The sequence below is a fragment of the Grus americana genome, chromosome 6 (assembly GCF_028858705.1).
Source record: "Grus americana isolate bGruAme1 chromosome 6, bGruAme1.mat, whole genome shotgun sequence".
Classification (NCBI taxonomy): Eukaryota; Metazoa; Chordata; class Aves; order Gruiformes; family Gruidae; genus Grus; species Grus americana.
Genome location: NC_072857.1, coordinates 24,179,161 through 24,199,254, shown reverse-complemented (window position 1 = coordinate 24,199,254; position 20,094 = coordinate 24,179,161). Strand labels below are relative to the sequence as shown.

Below are 20,094 nucleotides of genomic sequence, written 5' to 3'. Positions count from 1 at the left end.
ACGGCGTTCACAACGCGATTAGAAGGCCGACGGTCACTGGGGCGATGTTTCCTCGGCTTTCCCCGCACAAGCTGCGGGCCCCACCGAGAGGCCGCATGGCCTCGCCCGCAGAGCAGCGCCTTGGCCCCGACCCGCTCCCCGGCCGGCGGGGCCGCCCACCCCGGGCCCTCAGCGCGGCTGCTCGGCAGAGCACGCCGGGGCCCTGTAGGAGGTGCTGTCGGTTCGCAGATGACGGTAAGAGCATCGCTCGCTCTATTTTTTTTTTTTTTTCTTTTTTTCTTTTCTTCTTAAAAGACGCGGAATAGGGTTAACCCTCTGCCGCTTGGGCTGGGCGGCCGGGGAGCGCGGCGCCGTGAGGTGGCTCCCTCAGCCTGGCGGGGAGGGACGGGGCCCAGCAGCCCTCCGCCGGGGACGGCAGTCCGGGGACGAGGCTCCCCGGGGCCGGAGCGGGAGAAGTTGGTGCCGAAGGAGGGCCGGTGGCTCCCCGCGGGCGGGCCGGCGCCTCCAAGGACCGATCTCCTGCGGGGCGGGGCGGCGCGGCGCGGCGCGGCCTGGCGGGCTGGGACAGGGGCTGGGCCCCGCGCTGAGCCCAGGCGGCGGCGGGGCAGGGCGGGCTCGGGCTCCCGCTGGCTCCGTCGAGCGGCTCTCGGGGCGGGGTAGGGCTTCGCGTGGAGGTGGGCGGCGGAGAGCCTCCGTCCTCGGGCGAGGGGGTTCCCTGGCCGCCCTTCAGCTCTGCCGCCCCGCGGAACCGATCGTTTAAAATTAATACTGAGCCGTAAATTGTTACTGTAAACAGGTGACTTCCAGATCAGGTTCCTGCTTGGATCGTTACAATAAATATCCCTGAAGGAAGCTCTCTATTTATGTTGTCATTGATTAATTCTCGCTACCTCATTTGATTTCGATTTAGAACGATTTGATTCTAATTTAATTAGCATGTAATTTGGATGTACATAATTACTGTAATTATGACATTCAGGTAAGGCAGCTTTAGGCTGAAAGGCAATTTCAAATTTTCTAGCAACCTACTTTGTACTGAGAAACGGACAAGGACTTCGCGCCCTGCCATCTAAGTAGCAATTAGCACATCTCGGAAATAGGCACTGCCGCGGGTTTGTGTTAAAACAGCGGCGCGAAGGCGGCGGCGGCGGCGCCTCGCCCGGTGCCCGCCGGCGGGTGCCCGCCAAGAGCCGCGCCCGGCCCCCCGGACGGCAGCAGGTGCGGGGCCGGCCCACAGAGCGGCGCGGTGGGCGGGGAGCCGTGACCCACCCCCGGCGGGGTGCCGGCATTAATTGCGACGGGCCCACCCGCCCTGTCAGGTGACGGTCCCGGAGGAGCCGCAGAGGCGAGCAGCCCCTCCCCCGCCAGGCACATGCCGCGCCGCCGCCGCCGTCGCCTTCTCCCCTCAGGTGGGTGCGCGCTGCCGCTGCGGGCCCGCCCCGCCCCTGCTGTCTCCCGCAGAAGTTCACCCCAGCCCGCCCGCTCCCGGGGTCCCGGCTCCACTGCTCCCGCCCCCCCTCTCCGCCCCTAGCCGCCGCGGCCTCTCCGTGCTCCCGCCGCCGGCTTCTCGCCGCGGCCCGGCCCGCGCAGCGCCGCCACCCCCGCGGTGGGCTCCGGCCGCGCCCCCCGAGCCCGCCGCCTGGCCGCGGGGGTGGTGGGAGCGCGGGGCGGCGCGGGCCTCTAGATGGCGCCCAGGAGCCGCCGTGCGGCCCCGGGCTGGGGCAGCGCCAGGCGCGATCGCGAATCCCGGTTTTCAGGCTTTTTTTTTTTTTTAATGTGTTAAGAATGTTATTCCTTGAGGAAATTTGTAGCTAAATTATTCTCACTTAAAATAAACACTTAGTGCAGCAATTACCCAAAGGGGCGGGCTTTCTGTTAGATTCCCTTCATCTGCGTTTTGGAAGGGTGGGAGCGGATCTTGGCGAACAGATAATGGCTGCAAATAAATTACAGCTCCCGCAGATAAAGTTTCCATTTGAATTGAAAGATGCAATTAAGAAACTGTCCGGGCACGGGATCGGGTGTTTATACATTATCTCATTAGAACAAAAACATTAATGTTACCTTTTAAGTGTAAAACGAGCCGTTAGGGCTGTAATTCGCCGCGGGGGGCAGGGGACACGCTTCCTGCGGACCGGGGACTCGGCGATCGAATGACACTTGCTAAATAATTTCTCCTGGCGTTTTACCTTTTCCCGTCGGGTCGGCGGTTGCTGTCGTTGGCTGGTTTTCAGCCGCGTTTTAACGGGCCCGAGGGGCCGGCGCGAAGCTGCGGCCCGCGAGGTGTGGGAGCGGGGAGCAATGGCCCGGGCGAGCTGCGAGCGGGAGCTGGGCTCGGCGAGCCCGGGGCGAGCGGGGCCAAGGCGGCGGGAGCCCGGCTCTCCCCCCTGCCTCCCTCCTCGCCGGAGCCCGGGAGGGCACCTCTCTCCTTCCCGGTGCTTTCCTGCTCTCGGGTCGGCGTCTTCCCCCTAAAGAGGTGCTGCTGAACCACGGGTTCAAAAAGTGAAATCGGATTTATTTTTCGCTTCTCACAGCGCCTGCTCTTTAGTTTTTCTTTGTGTAAAAGTTCCCCAGACCATATAATTATCGCCAACATGTACGAAAGAATTGTGTCATTTATTCTTTAAAAGGTGACATGCTTTCTATTTTCCCGGTTAAACGAACCGACTCTGCGGCCCGGAGCTGCTCCCTTCTTCGTTTCTGGGGAGTCTGGAAGTGATGGACGTTTTCTGACCCGAAGGGGCAAAGGCAATGCAAAGAGGTCCTTGATCATTGAGCTGAGAATTGTAACCCCGGCATGGCAGAAACTGGACCTGGATGGTTTCCTTTGATGTGTTTTATTATAAATCGAAAACAAAGCTGACTTCTGCCCAGCACCCCCGCGCGGGTGCATTCCTCCGCAACCCCAACGCCACCCGGCAGGGAGGGGAGCCGTGTCCCGCCGCCCGGCGAGCGAGCCCGCTGTTTATTTTACCTCTGCCCGAGCACGTCCCTCTCGCCCGCTCCCTTGTCCCCCCTCGGCCGCCCTCCCCTCCCCTGTCCGCCGGGAAACCAGCCGGCACCCAGCCGCCGGCGAGGCGGGGACGGGAGAAAACGAGACCTTTGCCGGGATGCTTTCGGCCAGAAAAATTCCGGTGTGGCTCTCGGGGAGGGTGCTGTCGGCAGCCAGATGCGAGGTGCATCTCCCGGGAGTCTGCCTTCCCCCTGCCCGCGGAACGGCCCGCCGGGCTCCCACCGCCGCCCCGGGGCAGAGGCGGTGTCGGCGCTGCCCGGTCGCTTTTGTGCAACAGTGGCGCGGAGGAGGTGGGACGCGGTTATTAGTATTCACGGCAGATGTATTTTCTTTAACGCAACGTCTTTATTCCGGTTGGTGGCCGACAGCAGAATCCGTTTCCCGATGTTATTTGCATTCCCTGTTTTATGGAGGATTAAAATATTTGTATTCCTCCAATCTGTACCGGGCAGACTAAATTAACTTTTTTTTTCCTCCCCCCCCCTTTTTTTTTTAATAACACAATTATCTCATTTAACAATTTGCCTTTAAAAAAATACTGTGGCTGTTAGGTTGGTGGTCAGGAGACAAAGGGAGTGAAAATAATTTTCATTTCAATAATTGCCTTCTGGTCAATTTAACTGTGCCTTATTTTGAAAGAGCCTGTCTAAATGAGATTCCTGTCCCAAATGTGTTCCCAGGCCTTAGCCCAGCCTTTAATTATTCCTGAGTTTTTTTTCTTCAGAATAAGACGCTGCACTGAGTAATCACAAAGAAGTCAGAGAGCATCCTTGAACCTTTTCAATAGCAGAGCCACTGATATTCAAATAACATGCAAGGACCATTTGACTGCATGGGGACATAAGCATTTCCAATTCACTATTTGCATAGATCAACTGTCTTTGAAAAGGAAAGGAGCAGTTGTCTTCCATAACATTAAAAAGCCTAGTTATCAAATCAAGTGCTTAGTTTGGGGCTTTTAAAACGTTTACATTTTATCTCAGGTTGCCCTTTACCGTTTGACATGCAAATTTGGTGCAGTTAATTTGGACAATTAAAAGGATCTTCAAGGGAGCTTTGTCACCGAGAATATTCGGAGTTTTCCCCGTGGACCAGCTGAGATAAAGTTGGCCAGAACAAATGATGTCTAGGAGATTAATTAGATATTTGATAAGACATGAATCCCTAATAAGGGAATACAAGGCACAGGGGGCTGCTGTGTGCTCTAAGTCAAAATTAATAACATTTAACAAGATTTTCATTTAGGCATGAAATGTCTTTTCCGGAGTATTGACTCTAGCGATTTATTCCCCCGAGACCACCTCCCAACCTAGGCAGCCTTGTGGCGCTAAAGGCTTTTTAAATTAAGTAAATAGTTCCTCAGCACAGTTTGGTTTCACTCGATTTTTGGGGCCGGTTTCCCCAAAGGCACTTAGGGCTCCGTATGATTCCCGGCTGGTATAGCGGGGCTCGGACCCCGTTTAAATTTGTTTGTTTTGTTTTTAAATGATAATAAATAAAGGCAGTTTGAAAAGAACGACCGGAGCGCTTCAGCGCGCCCGGCTCGGGGGCCGGTTCCTTCCCCTCCCGGCTACCGCTGCCTGCTGGATTTTTAATCCCAGTCACTGTAAGGAAGCACTGGGAAGGGTGCGAGGGCTTCCCACTAAAAACCTGACCCCTGCGAGGGCTGGACGGGGGGGAAGGAGGGGGCACGAAGAACAACAAACCCGTGAGTATATTGTTCAGAGTCCTTTAATAATACCAAAATGAAAATATGTCAAGATTTTTTTTCATACAGATAAACGCATTTAATTTCTTTAAGAGACCTTAACTTACGTGTGTTTGAGTGAAATGTTAACTCAACATTTTAAATATCTTTTACATATATACTGACTTCCACAAAGTGCATCAGAAATTTAAAATAATAATAAAAAACCAAACCAAAACCCCAAAACCTCCCTGAATTTCAGGAATTCACCAATAAAAAAAAAATGAAGTCCCCAAACCCCTTATCGGATCAACATTTACAAGAAAAATAAGCGAACACGATCTGGTTTTTTTTTTTGTTGTTTTTTTCTCCTTTTTTGAACCCTATTTATACAGATGTTTATGAGATACAGAGGAACCGTCTCGGACTTCCAGTTTGATTTCTCACCTTAAGCCTCTCTTAGGATGCTTTCCTTCCAACAGAAAGAAGAGAAAAAGGAAACGGAAGAAAGTGTCACTTTGTACCTACTGGCCGGGCGGGACGGGAGGCACCGCGCCTCCCCGGCCCCGCCGTCCGCCGGCCCGCCCGCTGCCGCCCCGGGGTGGCTCGCGTCCCTGCGGCCGGCGCGGAGCAGAGTCCGGGCGGCTCCCCGGGGGCTCGCCGGCGGGGCCGGGCCGGGGGCCGGGCGGCGCTGCCCCTAGGAGTCGCCGGGCCCAGCGGTAGGTTCCTTGCCCGGTCCGCGGGCGGCGGCGCCCACCCCCTCGTGCAGGATGAGGTCGGGGGACTCGGAGCGCGGCGTCTCCAGGTTGCTGGCGTCCGTGTCGCTGTCGCTGCCCTTTTTGCCCCCGCCGCCCCCGTTGTGCGTTTTGATGTGTTTGCTCAGGTGGTCGCTGCGCATGAAGCGCTTGTTGCAGACGGGGCAGGCGAAGCGCTTCTCGCCCGTGTGAGTCCGCAGGTGCCGCTGCAGCTCGTCGGAGCGGGTGAAGCGCTTCCCGCAGAAGAGCCAGTTGCAGACGAAGGGCCGCTCGCCCGTGTGCCAGCGCAGGTGCGCCTTCAGGTGCGAGGTCTTGCCGTACACCTTGCCGCAGCCGGGGATGTGGCAGCTGTGCAGCCCCTTGCGCCGCAGGCTGGCCCCGGCCGGCCCCAGCCGCTCGGCCTCCTGGCAGTTGGGGCAGTCGCAGGTGGCGCGGCCCGAGTAACGGCGGGCGGAGCGGGCAGAGCCGCCCCCGGCGGCGGCGGCGGCACCCGAGATCATGGCGCTAGCCGCCGCCACCGCCGCGCTGGAGTCCGTGTAGGAGGGCAGCACGGGCTTGAAGCCCTCCTGGGTGAGCAGGTGCTGGCTGGTGGAGAGCAGGTGCGAGGCGGCCGTGGAGCCCAGGCCGGTGGAGCTGAAGGCGGAGTGGGTGAGGGAGCTGAAGTCGGGGTTGTAGGTGCCCAGCTGGGAGTGCAGCGAGGCCTGGGGGGCGCCCGAGTGCAGCGAGCTCTGCAGCCCCCCCGCCGGGTTCTGCACCTCCAGCCAGGAGCCCGGGTTGGTGTGCACGTCCCACCAGGAGGAGGCCGCCCCGTTGGCCACCTCGCCCGCCGAGAGCGTGGAGTGGAAGCCCGACTTGTACCAGGACTCGTAGGGGTGCGCCATGCCCACCCGCGGGTAGAGGCTCTCGGCCGCCGAGCTGTGCACTTTGGAGATGAAGGCCGACTGCCCGCCGGGCTCCTGCGGGGACACGCCCGCCGCCGCCGCCGAGTTGGAGAAGAGGCCGCCGTAGTCGCTGCTGAAGGCCGACGAGGTGGGCGAGGTGGAGGCCAGGCAGAAGGCGCTGTTGGCGGTGCCCGTGCCGCTGGCCAGTCCGCTGGAGCCCCTGCTCGTGGCCACCGTGAAGCCCGAGAGGCTGGAGCCCAGGTTGCAGCTGGAGGTGGAGCGTTTCCAGGGGTGGAAGCCCCCTTTGGCGAAGGCGCTGGACTCGGGCAGGGTGGTCAGGGGGCTGGTGTTGCCGATCTTGTTGCAGGTGGCGGCCAGCATGGCCAGGGGAGTCGTTCCAAATCTCGGCTCTTCCTGCGGGAGAGACAAAGCCGGCCCGTCAGCCTCACCCCTCTGCCGCCTCGCCAGGCTCCCGCGGGGACGCGGCGGCGCGGGTGGAACCGCGGCGCGACGAGCGGCACCGCGGAAAAGTTTTCTCTTATTTTGGAGGAAGGCTCCGGCCCTGCCCCGCTCGGCCCAACTCGTTTTCCGCCGGGGACCGGTCTCGGCGCCCGAGGGATTTACATCGGACGCGGATCCCGGCGGGGACGAGCGACAGGCGTGTTCCGAGAGGGCGGCTCGGGACGCTCCGCGCAGCTCGAGCCTACCGCCGTTAAACCAAAAATAACCTGGGAACGAAATGCGGCGTCTCCTCGAGCCACCGTACAGGAGCGGCGGAAAAACGGGATGGCAGACAGGGAAGCGGGGTGCGGAGCCTCCCGACCGGCGCCGCTCGGAAAACCGAGCTAGCAAAAAAAAAAAAAAAAAAAATCTGGAAATTTAGCGTAGCACTTCGAGTTAAAAAAAAAAAATTAGAAAACAAAGCACAAGCAGCCCGACTTCTCTCCGGCCGAGCGAGTTTTCAGACTAATCTCTTTGCGAACGACCCGATGGGAAACCCGCAGCGAAATCCCCCGAGGCGGGTCGGGATCACCTCTCGCCCGCGGGTCAGCGCGATTTGCACCGGGGGCAGCCGCAACGCGGCGGCAGCAACAGTTTTTCCAGGGGACGGCGAAGCCGCTGCCGAGAAGCCGCAAGGAAGCGCGCGGTGCCGACTTACCCCGAGGATAGACGTAGCCATAGCACGTCCCTGGGCTGGGCAGTGGGGCGGAGGGGGACGGCGCTCGGTGTGCGCCCCGCGCTGCCCGGCGGCACTAAGGACACTCCGGCTCGGCGGGGCTAAACTCTGCCTAAGAGCGGGCAGCGCCCGCTTTGAAGTACCGCTGGCGGCGGCGCTCGCCCAATGAGGGCGCGGGCGGAGCGGGCCGGAGCGGCCCGGCAGCCAATCAGGCTGCGCGGAGGTGCCGGCGCCGGGGTTCGGGGCGCGTGCCAGTCAGCGCGCGGGGAGAAAGCTCCCCGCTCCGGACTGCGGCGATTGCGCTGCAATTAACTACAAACCCCGGCTGCCCGCCGGGTTGTGACTCCCGCCGACAGAAGCCGGGAGACGTGCGGCCGGGGTGACACTGACCCGGCACCGACTGGCTGCGGGAGGAGCGAGGAGAGCCGCAGAGGGCAGGAGGCGAGAGCGGGGGTCAGCGTCGGCGGAGGGCTGGTGTCACGCCTGACGCCGCTCCGCCGTCGCCTGTAAACTGCGCAGGAGGTGTTAGATCCCCCGCTGCTTATTCAGTCACCTGCGGTCCTCGCGTCCAGTAAACCGTACCCGCATCGCTTTTATTCAACAGGCCCTTTGCTCGCTTTACGGGCCACTGGGCAGCTGTCCGTGTTGGATACAAACACCCGGACAGCGGCCGATGACATCTTATGACAGCACGTTCGTTTTTTGGTTTTGCTTTGCTAAATACTAGAAGTGATTCCGGGCACAACATATTTCTCACTTTCTTTGCAAAAGGAACTGAGGAGGCTTTTTAGTTATATAAAGCGCCAAAAAAAAAAAATTAAAAAAATCTAAAGGCGGGGAACCGACAGGCATCCCTTTGCTCTCGTACCGGGGCGGGAGGGGGGGGACGAGGGGCATATGACATCCTGTCGCTTAAGAGAGGGGATTTTATTTTACAGAGTAACCCCCCAGCAAAATACTTTGAAAGTCAATTTCGCAGTCTGCAGCACGTTTTATCAAGCCTCATATACCCCCGTGCAAACAGTGCTGCTAATGGCAGAAGGCTTGCTCCCTCCTAGCAGTGCCAGGGCGCTGCTGGAATAAGCCTCCCCAGCACTTGCCTGTGGCCTCTGCACTGTGCACACTCCACACGCCCAGTGAGCGACAGAGACTTTACCTGCTCTCTGCATGTGCGAAATGTAAGTCCAAACCTCGGCTCCTCAATGTCTTGCAAGCTAGTCCCTTTGATTTGTAATTATTGGAGGCTGCTTAAGTAATTGGCTAGAACTTGCCTGTACTGTGTCCGCGGAAGATAAATAGGCGTGCAACTTTTCATCATTGCGGTCGTCTCTGCAAGGCTGGGAAGAGGAAGAGGAGCTTTTCCCTCTGCTTCTGCCGTCCCCAGCGCAGCTGGGTACAGTTCTGCACCAGAAATGCGAGTGCGTTCAGGCAACGCCGGGTGCTTGCTCTGCATTTGAGTCAGTGTTTCCTTCTCCTCGGTGCCGCCTCAGCCATCCAGTGTAAAACCTCCTAGCAGATGCAAAATAGGCATCGCTAAGGAGCAAGATGGAGAAACCGCGAATTTGAGAGGATTTCGCTTTTCTTTACTTGTTCTGATGTAATTTTTTTCGTGCTTAGATAAGGCGGGCATCGCGTTTTGCTGTACATTGTGTTACGCAATCTGCAGGACGCCTGCCTCGCTGGGGAAGGATGTCCCTGGAGCTTATCTTTTATTTAAACGTCTAAGGCTATTTTCAAAGGGCGCTCGCCTTTTTGTCGCCGCGTATTAAACAGAGTCGGGGCAGTAGGAGGAAATACTGTTCTGCGCTTAATTCTTTCCACATTGACTCGCAGCCAGCGCAGGGGTCCGGGGAGGGCACTGCAAACCCTGTCTCGGGAAGGTCTGCCTGGAGCAGATCACAAGCGGTGCCTTTACCCAGGGGGGCTGTAGCGCTCGACGGGTGGAGGCGATTGAAAGGCGGTGGCGGGGGGAGCGACATAACCCCGGCGGGCAGGCGAGGAGTCCGACAGGGGCACCCGGGAGCAATCGCCCAACAGGTGACTCCTTCCCTCCTTCCCTCCTTCCTTCCTTCCTTCCTTCCCTCCTTCCTTCCTTCCTTCCCTCCTTCCTTCCTCCGGGGGGAACCCGCTCCTTCCCAGGAGCCTGCCGAGGTGGTCGTCAAGTGGCAGCGAGTCGCTTCTGGCCAACCCCGGGGCGGCGGGGGGGAGAGGGTCTTTCCCCTCTCCTCGGGGAAAGTCATAAATAAAATAAGGCTGGAAGGCAGATCGCGAGCGTGACGTTTAAAAATGTTGCCTCTACATCAGCGAGTAAAGGCATCCGCTGCCCGCTTGCGCTCCCGCAGCAAAGTGGGGTTTGTGTTGTGCCTGGAGGCAGGCGGATGGCTCTGCCTGCCTCGCATCTCTCTCCTCGCCCCCTTTGTAATCGGAAAAGTAACTAAAATCCGCAGGAACGAGGCAGGCGGTGGAAAGGCTGAGCGAATGGCGGCGAAAGGGGGAACGCTGCTCAAATCTTTAGGGGGGTCAAGTATTTTCTGACAGATTTTTTTCATACTCCAAAAATCGAGTTTTTAAACAAAGATCAATGTGTTATGCTAAAGTGTTGAGCTGACTGTTAAAACATTTGGGGGGATAATGACAATGTAACAAAGGCCTGGTTTGGAGTGAATCATCACCCTTTTAAAAGTTAAAGCAATTTTCAGGAGAATAGCTTTCAGCAAATGCTTTACATTATTCAAAACGGCCAAATAATGCTCTATTATAGCGCCTGAATGCTGCCAGTCAGCCCATAAGTGCAATTTGTGCAAAGGCTCGGTGCCTTATCTCCACTTCTTTATAAAGAGGTGAATATAAAACAATTTCTTCCAAACCCAGACAGAGAGCACGAAAATTGCTTCCCTTTCTGCAATCAGGGCAATTTAACTGGAGTGCAATTAGCACTATTAAATGTCGATTCTGCATAAACAAATCTGACTAAGAAGCGAAAGTGGGGTGAGAACCTCATATAAACTGAAACTGATTTTTTAAAATTATGTATCCGGGTCCTTTACAATTGATCCGTGACGTTTTCATCTCGGAATATATTTACACCATAAATACATTACGGTTAAATCAACATAAATCTTAAACAAAACCCCAAACCTCAATATGAATACTAATAAAGAAGAATAGCCTAATTAAATGCAACAGTTCACTTCCTTTGAACAATATTGTTTCCCATCTTCCCTTTACGCGTGTCTTTTGATCTGTGCAACTACTAAAGTTGCTGTCTTTAGGAGGTAAAGCTGGGAAACAATTCGTTCATTAAAGCTGATTGGGAGGCTCCTGGGTTCACATTCAAGAGCGTCAGATGAAATGGCTCTTCTGTTCAAACAGAGCCCTGGGAAAGAGCTGCCAAATATTTTCCAAATAAATCGATTTAACAGCAGTTAAATGTAAGGTTGCTGTACAATTTCCCCTGAATCCTAGGAGGGGCACGGAGTTTTACACATGGATGTTACGGGTGGGAACGGGGCAAACCCTTCCAAGTTCAGGAGAAGCAGCCTCATTTTCTGCCAAACAGAAGGGACGTGGGCAGGAAACAGGCAAACTGCTCATCGCCGAGATAAATAATTGCGTCCTGCCAGATTTTTTTTTTTTTTTAAGCAACAGGACTTCCGTGCGAACCCCCCTCTCTCTCTCAATTACACTTTTCATTTACGTGATCTAGAAACCACCATTGATTATCAGAGCAACGCAGAGGGGGACCTGGTGATAAATTAATAACTTCAGTTAAGAAAAGGCTTCCCCACTATTCTGCCCAAGAGTAGGTATTAAAAGGGGGAAGGCTATACAGAGCCGGTGTTAAAATACAGACCTTGGTGCCTGTTGAGTCCACTGAATTCTTTCCGCTGTAGAGTTTTTCATTTGTGGGTAAAGATGAAGTGCAGCTTTTGATTAGAAGGAAATCTTTTATAGTTAATAAAAAGGGAATGAGCACTGGGATCAAATAGATCGTGGAAATTAAATGAAAATTATGGCACTCTCCAACAATTTCTGCGTGAGCTTTCATCTGATGTTGGTTACATAATGCGCTCCCTCCCCGCTCCCCCTGCCCCCTGCCCACAGAGCCCCGAGGTGGAGCATCCCTTTGGGCTTTCATCTCTTCCTCGATCTTTAAGGTGACACTATTTAGGAGTAGCAGGGCGACCCGTATTACCCTGCGTTTAAAAAAAAAACCCTGCACGGTAGTTTCAGAAATCCTCTTGTCTCCTGAGCGCAGTCAAAAACGTGTCTGTGGAACTAATTCCTCTTCCGCTAAATTTATTTGGACCATGTATTTTAAACCTCCCTTGTTCTGTTTATCTCAGCCGAAGACACGTTAACAATTCAAGGGAAGACTAGTGTCAAAGGAAGGAAGGTGACTGCAGACTGTATGATGATTTTAATTACTACAATTATTGGAAGATTATTCAACAGCATCATAGATTTGTTTTCTGCCTTGGTAGGAAAGTCTGAGGAACATTCTATGAGGAACATTGTGCGAGGATTTTATCTCTTGGTTCACACGCTTTCCGGTGCTGTTGTGATATATAGGTTAGACATGACAAGCTCAGACCGCAGCAGGTTTGAAATTCAGCCAGTGCTAGCGTTCATGAAGCTTTCTTAAAATGAAGGTGTTTCTAAATAGAAGGAGTTCAATTAGTAAACGGTTGGACCCACGTTTATAGAGCGTAAAACCACCTTTTCACACAAGTCTATTAAAGAAGCTCTGATGACTTGGTAATTAGGTCTGTATTTTAAGCAGAGGAGCAGTGGCCACAGCCGGTAGCTTGGCAGTCTTCCGGCGGCGGTCCCGCCCCGGCAGGTCCCTGCCCGCCCGGCTCCCCGGCTTCTCCCGGCAGGGCTGGCCAGGGGCGAGGGGAAGCGGCGGCACCGTGCGGGGAGGCAGGCAGGAGAGCGGGCGTGCGCCTCACCAGAGCATCCCCACGGCAGGACACTCCTGTCCCCACGCTTCTCCCCGTATCCCGCTTCTGACACCGTCCTAGCTTTTTTAGATCCCATTTTTAGCCAGGCATGACTCAGAATGTTGGTTGTGATTAAGCAAGCTGTCTATCTGCGGATAGAGATATGTGGGAGCGTAATAGGCAGGATGATTGACGTTACAAAGTTCTCTGCGGTCCACAATGACCAATAAATCCTCCCGCAGGTTTCGCCCGTTAATGAATTGCTGGTTTGGAAGAGGAAAATACGCTGGACCCCCCATTCGTATGTTCCCCTCTCCCCCCTCCCCCTGTCCTGGGATTAGGGCGAGGAAAGACTGGGAACCGTTCATTGTGCTCCTTCTGTGTTCTGTAATTACTGGAGCTCAGGCTTAAGGTGAATTTCAGCTCAGATCATGAACCATTTCACGTTCAAATGCAAGCTTGCAGTACTTTCCTAGTGGCAATTAGGAGCCTATTACAAGCCATTAGATTGATCAATGTACCTTAAACAATGTGAATGATTTATATGGCAAAGAAAAAAACCTTCTCACATCCATTGTACTGTTCCAGCGACCAACCTGGCCCTGTGTCTCCATTCATCACAGCTTTAAACAACAAAAGCGATTTATTTAGAAAACTTACATGCAAAGAAACAGGCTCAATTCCTTCGTCTGGAAGGGTATCCGAGCTTTATCTGTCTTTATTGTCAAGAGACGTAGGCTGGAAAAATTCAGGCGTGGGGGGGAGAGGGGAAGGGTGGATTTGCTGGTTTCCAAACAGATTAATTCACCTTGTACCTGAAAGAAGGAAACAAAGAGATTCCTGACGGCTTCCTAAACAAGCCCCTACTCTGCTGTGCATGTGCAAGGTAAGGAGGAAAGCAGTGGCTTACACGTGTGTATAGCAAAGTGTCTGGGTACCTTTTTGTAGCCTTTTAATGACACCGGGGACACAGAACCACGAGCTCTGGAAAGTTCCAAGGCAGCTCTGGAGCAGAGAGTGGGCTGGGACGTGCTAGGCGATGGAGGATGGGGGTACGCACAGCCTTCTGCACCACAGATAATTATTCTAACCATTCTACAACGAAGAAATTATAAAATATCAGCTGCTGTCAAAGCCAGAGCAGCCGCCCTGTAGGCCTTGGATCTGTCTGCATTTGTCTCCTTTCAGAAGACCCAGGAAGCTTCTCACGCCTGGGAAATTCCTCCCAGCTCCTGGCAGCCCCAAAGTGAGGGCCTGGGAGAGGCGGGTGGCTTTGCGCTTGCTGACGGTTTGTTAGGGGTACAGAGCTTCAGGTGGTAAGGAACGGGGCCACGCTTTGCCATTCATGCAATGGACGGCCTCTGTTTCTCGCATTTTCCTTACCTTTTCGCTAACCTTAATCACCTTGCTACTTAGCACTGCAAAATTACTGTCTTCTCTATAGCTACAAAGCGACTGAATGAATCTTTGGCTTGGTGTTAAACAGTTCTGACGTGTTCCAAATTAAAACTACTGAGAGAAAAGCACACACGTGTGAACTAACTAAGCCATTCTTTAAAATGGGACTTTGATGGGGCCAGCGTAACTGGTGACAGTGTTTGTTAGAAAAAAACCCCAAAACATTTGAAAGTCTTAGTTTAGCTGGAAATTTATTTTGAGATAAACGAGGGAGAACGTTATTAATTTAAGATCCCAATTATTGTTTGTGTTTCAGTAACAATCCGGTCTACTATTTTCTACATTATGGTCTCTGGAAATCACTGCAATGCCTGTCAAAAGTCACCGTTTTATCACGTCATTTTCTGCGAGGAGGTAAGCACACAGTGCATTGATATTGGTACAAAGAAAAGAGAGAAGGGATGGGTGTCACGTCCTATCAAGAGATACGACTCTTTTGTTACAAAGCGCGGATACAGCCACTTCAGAATCTGATTTTCCAAGTTGTCCATATGGGACTGAGACTATTGACTTGCTTCTCTAGTTATCAGCTGCTTGCTTTCTTGATAAAAAGGGATTAGTAAAACACAATGTCTACCATGTAAACCGAATGATGGATGCAATAGGAACACGACTGTCCTCCCCCTTCCCTACAGGAGATCCCATAACGGGAGGAGAAGTGTTTCTGTTGAGTCTGCCACATTCTAAACCCCGTTCTTCCCTTTCTTATAGACCCTACACCATCGAGCGCTTAACCCATAGGATCAGCAGTGTGTCCTCCTCACTTTAAACCTGTTCTTTCTCATAGAGGAGATGTGAAAGAAGAATGAAAGATGTGGAGGCCTCTGGCAAAGGTTTTGTAGAGATTGTCCGTTTAGTCGCATTGTGCTTTAAAGCCTTTTTCCTTTTCCAGAGCTTTGTATCTGTCACTTTGCCCAGGAGAATCGCTGGGCCAACCTTCTCAGGACAGGTTCTGGCCTTCCTCTACTTCGAGTATTTCTACAAAAACTGTCTACTCGAAGGGCTTTCTGCAAGCCTTAACCTACACATGTACACCCTCTTGTACAAAAGCAGCCTGTGTTTCCTAACACGCTGCTTCAGGCACTTACATTCCATCTGGGTTGCATCGCCCTTTAATTATCAGTCTTCTTATTGTGATCAAGTGAACTTTTACTAATCTCCACATTTATTGTTAAGGTAAATAGATGCTGCTTTTAATCAATCTGGAGGGCCACACCAATGCAGTTCCAAGTAACTTAAGTCAACTGTAAAGAGTTCAATGTGTGTATAATTACAGAGGACGTCACCGATTCACTCCAGTCTAATTCAGTGTCTCTTTAGAGACAGACCTCTTCCTTCTCCCCGGGCCCGCTCTCACCTCCCTCGCTCCCCCCGCCCCGCAAAGCAGGCAAGGGGACCGCGGCGGAGGCCGAGCAAGCGGCAGCCCTGCTGAACTTCAGGCTGCTCAGCGGATTGAAACTGCTAGGTGAATATAAGCGCGCGGGTACAATATAACACCTTCTTCCAACAAAAAAGATTGATTGCATCTTGGCCTTGGTATTAAATGTGCTATTATCAGAAGAAGCTGAAATAATGCATACAGTCACCTTAAAAGAAAGCAGGTTTCCTTTGCGAACATACCTATTATTTCAATAGTACTTGAGAACTATTTCAATAGTGGCCAGGTTGTTGCTTACTAAAATCCGTTTGAATTGAATACGTACATATCAAGGTTTTTTCTTAATTTTACTTTGAATTATTCCTGAAGTTCTCATTAAATTTACCATTTGTAAAGGACAGATTAAATGAAAATGGCTTTTAGAAAAATAGAGCTGGAAATTATTTTGGCCTTTCTGACCTGGAAGAGGTGATAATTTGCAGCAGCACTAGATACTGGACACGCCTGACATTTTAGGTATTCCCTGACAGTTTCGGACCTTTGTACAGATGAACTCCGTCTGGGACAATCCAGCAGTCAACTTTTTGTTACCTTAATGTAAATGAGAAGACTACAGCTGTCTTAAGAAATCTAGGTGGACAACCCCAATGGAAAATGAAACTTGGGCAAGGGCAATGCTAAGAAAAGGATGTCTATTATCCACAATAATGCTCCTAACATTTTCTAAACAGCTATTACCTGCGTCTGTCCATAATTGTCCTTGTTACAGTAACAGTGCAATCTCTCTTTCAGAACACTTACAGAAATCTCTCTCCACTGACTTTTCCAAATGTAAACAACCTATACAGCATTTTCTAATGTAAAACAAATGTGGTAAGTAGGTCCCACATTAAAGAATCACTTTGACTGGAATGTCTGAAATGTTCAAGAGGTTTTTGGGTGGCTTAGAAAATGCTACCATTTGCATTCGGTTTCCAAATGCAGTCCCGTATGAGTGTCAGTAGGACCTATATAGCACATTGTTGCTGCCTTTGGATGGGGGCAGAGAACAGATAGCTTGCTTTCTCTTTTGCAAAGTGATGCAAAATAAGCTGTTGTGGATTTTTGCTCTCTAATATTTCTCATGGCTTTTATCGCACACGAACGTGACTAATTTTCAGTGTTGACACTAACAAACATTTATCTATTTAGAAAGCAACAAGACTACAAAATTCCCAGTTACAGCAAAACAACTAGAAGCCGACATCTCTGTCGCCCACCCCCCCGCCTGTAATCCTGTTAGATAAACCACGTGAGTTACTCTCATTGAAATGGGACTCTGTAAACGCAGACCGTTAAACACCTCAGAGGGATTGAAAGCAGTGAAACAAAACGCAAGCTTCACATTTCTAAAAATCTCATCTCCGTATTGAGAAATAGGATGCTCACAATTCCTGTGCAATACTTATACGGTGTAACTTGATCCTCCATCAAGCAGTTTGGAGGAAATTTTGCAAAGCTCCTAGGTTTGTTCAGCCTGAGACAAGTACCACAAAAATGTGTGCTGTTTGTCTGGGCTTTTGGAAGCACGACGGTCTAAGAGGAAGAGGTGACAGTCTCCTCCAGCTCTTTCATATTATCACTGTGCATACATCAGTATGTAAAATCAAGCAGCCAGACCTTTCAGTCATTACCTGAGTCATTCTGCGCTAACTTCAAGAGAAGCTTTACCTGAGTGAGGACTGCACGCTCCTATTCAAAGACAGACGTTGAAGTTAGTGCACGCAGAAACTTGTGCTCACTCAGAGAAAATTTTATGAAAAATTGTAAAGTGCAAAATCCAGTTGCAGGCTTTGGAAAGGTTTGTTGCTGCATTCTGCTTTAACTCCTGAGCCTGTTTTGGAACCCTGTTTTCCCAGCAGCTGGGCAGGTGCCGAACCCCAGCCCGCAGAGACGCGATACCACACTTCTGCAGGGAGCAGCTGTGCTACTCGCACAGAGACTGGCCGTGTCCCGCGGAGCAACAGGAGTGCAGGAACACCTCTTCGGGCCAAAAGTGCAGGCTGGGAATGCTACAAAATGTGGGTTTATTGCTGCGTGAGGGAGGGACTCGGCCCATGGAACACTGGATGTTCCAGTGATGTGTAAGAACCCGGGGTACCTGGAGTTTCGCAGCTCCAAGAGCGAAATTCTACAAACGCAAACTATTTGCAGATGGCGTCTTACCTGAGCGTGCACACTCATGCTTGTGGCTGCATAAGGAAGAGGGAGGGGACCTCTGTAAATAAACTGCTTAAAAAGAAAACCAAACAGTCAAACTAGCAGCTTGGTAGTTTGATATTCGATTGCCTTTTGTTACAGTATTTTTCAAATAGCTGTTACCATAACAACATAACATATTTTTCTTTTAATTTTTTTTAGCTGTTTGGGAAAAAAAAAAAATTCTTGCCAGAATTCTTCCATAATAGCTTCCATTAACTGCAGTGACTTCTATTGGGGAGGCCAGCGCTGATGTCTCCTGCTGTCACAAGTCATTCACAAATCTAGCAGATGTTTTGTTTGATAAGGCCAATTTGAGTTTTGTAAAACATGTTGCGGGTTTTTTTTCCATCCCCAAAGAGCAAATATCGGTTAGGATGGGATTCAGAACCGATCACTTGCCAGGAGACAGGGCTCTTGATACCTGTCAGCAGAACGTCCCCCGCACTTGAAAATCTAGATCAGACCAAACTGTAAAGATTCTCCTGTAACACGGGGATAGTGTACCAAATACCGAGAGAGACACCTTAGAGACATATGTATAAAACCAGCAACAACTGAAAAAAAAAAAAAAGGAGCAGGAGGAAGAAAGGAGGTACCAATCCTTTAGGAGGCCGGTATATTTTTCCCTATTCTATAGCACATGTTTTGCTAAACTCTTGAGGTAGATGCTGTAGGTGAGAGTGGTTTGTCACAATCAAACAAAAGTTACTATAAAAGCAATTGGGAAAAGCGAAAGAAAGGGAATCCACTTTAAACACTGGCACTGCCCCAATTTTATTTTGGATTCAGGTAATTTGCATGACTAAGAAATAATCGCTTTTCTAGGCCCTCCACGCACTTGACAGTGGCAAACATGTCCAGATTACTATATTTAATAATTTGTCTGCTAATACCAATTTGTTTCTTTATTTTTGCAAGGCTTATTTTATAATCAGCTTTATATAATTTCATAATCAGCAAGAACCATGTTTTAATGTAAGTCATTTGATTTCTTTTAAGCAGTTTACACAGAATAAGAAAAGGTTCCAGGAATTACTTCAATGTTGTTATCTAAAATTTCTCAGAGGAGGAGAAAATTTAACTACAGGTTATTTCTGTGTCGATTACCTGGATCAAAATGGCTAGCAGCTAGCCAGCCAGTACTGGCATGCTACTTTTCTAGGGGAGGTGTGCAAGTGTGTACATCCATGTATGCGTGTGTGCCCATGTTTTCTTTGTACTAGCTAAAAAGAATATCTAAAAATCTTTAAAAGTAAAAAATGTTGCTAAACAATGCGCTTTCGTTTCCATACTCTTTTTCCATACATCTGCATTCACAAGGTAGTTTAAATTAATTCCAGAGAGGATATTGCAGATTTGCACAAGTGTAAATGACATTATAAAATGAAGTGGTTATCTGGTCATAAGGCTTTAGTGAGACTACTGCCGTAAGATCGAATCTTCTGTTTGGTTTGTGATGGTATCAAACATTTCAGTGAACCTGAAAACAGCAGTGTTGAAAGCAGTATCACAAATCCTGTCGCCCTGTTTAAAATTCAGAATAGATAGCAATTTTTTCCTGTGTAGTTCAGATTTTTTTCCTATTGTGTAGCTGAAAATATTCCTGTAAGTAAATCAATTTCCCCCACATTTCAGTGTATTTAAAAGCGTACACAGGTTGATGTATTTCCACTTTTAAGAATGCTAATTCCACTTTTAAGAGTGCAGCAGGGCCAGTGTTAGACTTTATCTCTTTCTGATTTAGCAACCGAGCTATGTCGGGGTCGATCCAACACGCCTTGATCACACATCACTTGATATAAAAAGGTGAGAGTGGTGCTACGGATGCCTGCAATTTGATTGCTAATGTTAAGAATGTTCATCCGCACAACTGTCCACTAGATTTTTTTTTTTTTTGCTGCAGTGAGGTTACTCAGTCTGAGATCATACAGGCAACGAATCCGCAGCTTTGAAATCAAGTGACGAGTACTACACGCTCCTTTTTTATGCTCCACATCGGTTGCGTGTATGTGCATGTAAAAACCGTTAATGAGCTGTATTAACAACTAAAATCGCTTGCATTCGCACCACTCTGCTGTAGCTAGGGTTGAGAAGACAAGCTTTAAACAAAAAGAGCTTTCATACCCTGCGCCGGTGTGACCAGCCAGTGTGGGTTGCTCTAGGACTCATAACTACCGAGGGGACTCCTGAAATGGGCACTATTTGAACTTCTGAGCATGGTCTATAATCTTGCTTAGTAATTACATCAACTGACAGTTTAATTCAGTGGAGGTATCCAAAACTATTTCTGAAATTAATAATAGCCATGCTTTATAGCTTATGCATGTCAAAAGTTAGGAGACGAGTCTCATCATGGAACTATTTTAACTATTTTAACATGACTTTTTAGATAGTCCAACAGTTTAAAACAATTACATAACATTTTTTCTTTCTAACTTTTAAAACAAAAAAATGTTTCATTGCATTTATAGGGTTGAATATCGTTAAGTGACCTCTACAGAAGGCTTCCTCTTTGAAGTGTTCTCTGAAGAGAGCTTCAAGGCAACTGAGCCTCTCAGATT

General features: G+C 50.6%; 1 protein-coding gene and 1 long non-coding RNA gene across 2 annotated transcripts; one reads left to right on the top strand and one right to left on the bottom strand.

Moving 5' to 3' along the window:
• Positions 1-1,308: 1,308 nt before the first annotated feature.
• LOC129207781 (uncharacterized) lies at positions 1,309-16,525 on the top strand. The gene is made up of 3 exons (XR_008577544.1): positions 1,309-1,409; positions 14,171-15,379; positions 15,841-16,525. It is a non-coding gene; the product is annotated as an uncharacterized LOC129207781 (long non-coding RNA).
• SP9 (Sp9 transcription factor) lies at positions 4,826-7,609 on the bottom strand. The gene is made up of 2 exons (XM_054829181.1): positions 7,496-7,609; positions 4,826-6,750 (listed from the first exon to the last, which is right to left on the bottom strand). The coding sequence occupies exons 1-2, from the start codon at positions 7,514-7,516 to the stop codon at positions 5,398-5,400; spliced, it is 1,374 nt and encodes a 457-aa protein (XP_054685156.1). The 5' UTR covers positions 7,517-7,609; the 3' UTR covers positions 4,826-5,397.
• Positions 16,526-20,094: the final 3,569 nt, after the last annotated feature.

Excerpts from the sequence above, each read along its gene's own strand:
- SP9 (XM_054829181.1), bottom strand. The coding sequence starts at position 7,516 with ATGGCTACGTCTATCCTCGGG. Across the intron at positions 6,751-7,495 it reads TGGCTACGTCTATCCTCGGG|GAAGAGCCGAGATTTGGAAC; the intron begins GTAAGTCGGCAC and ends TCTCTCCCGCAG.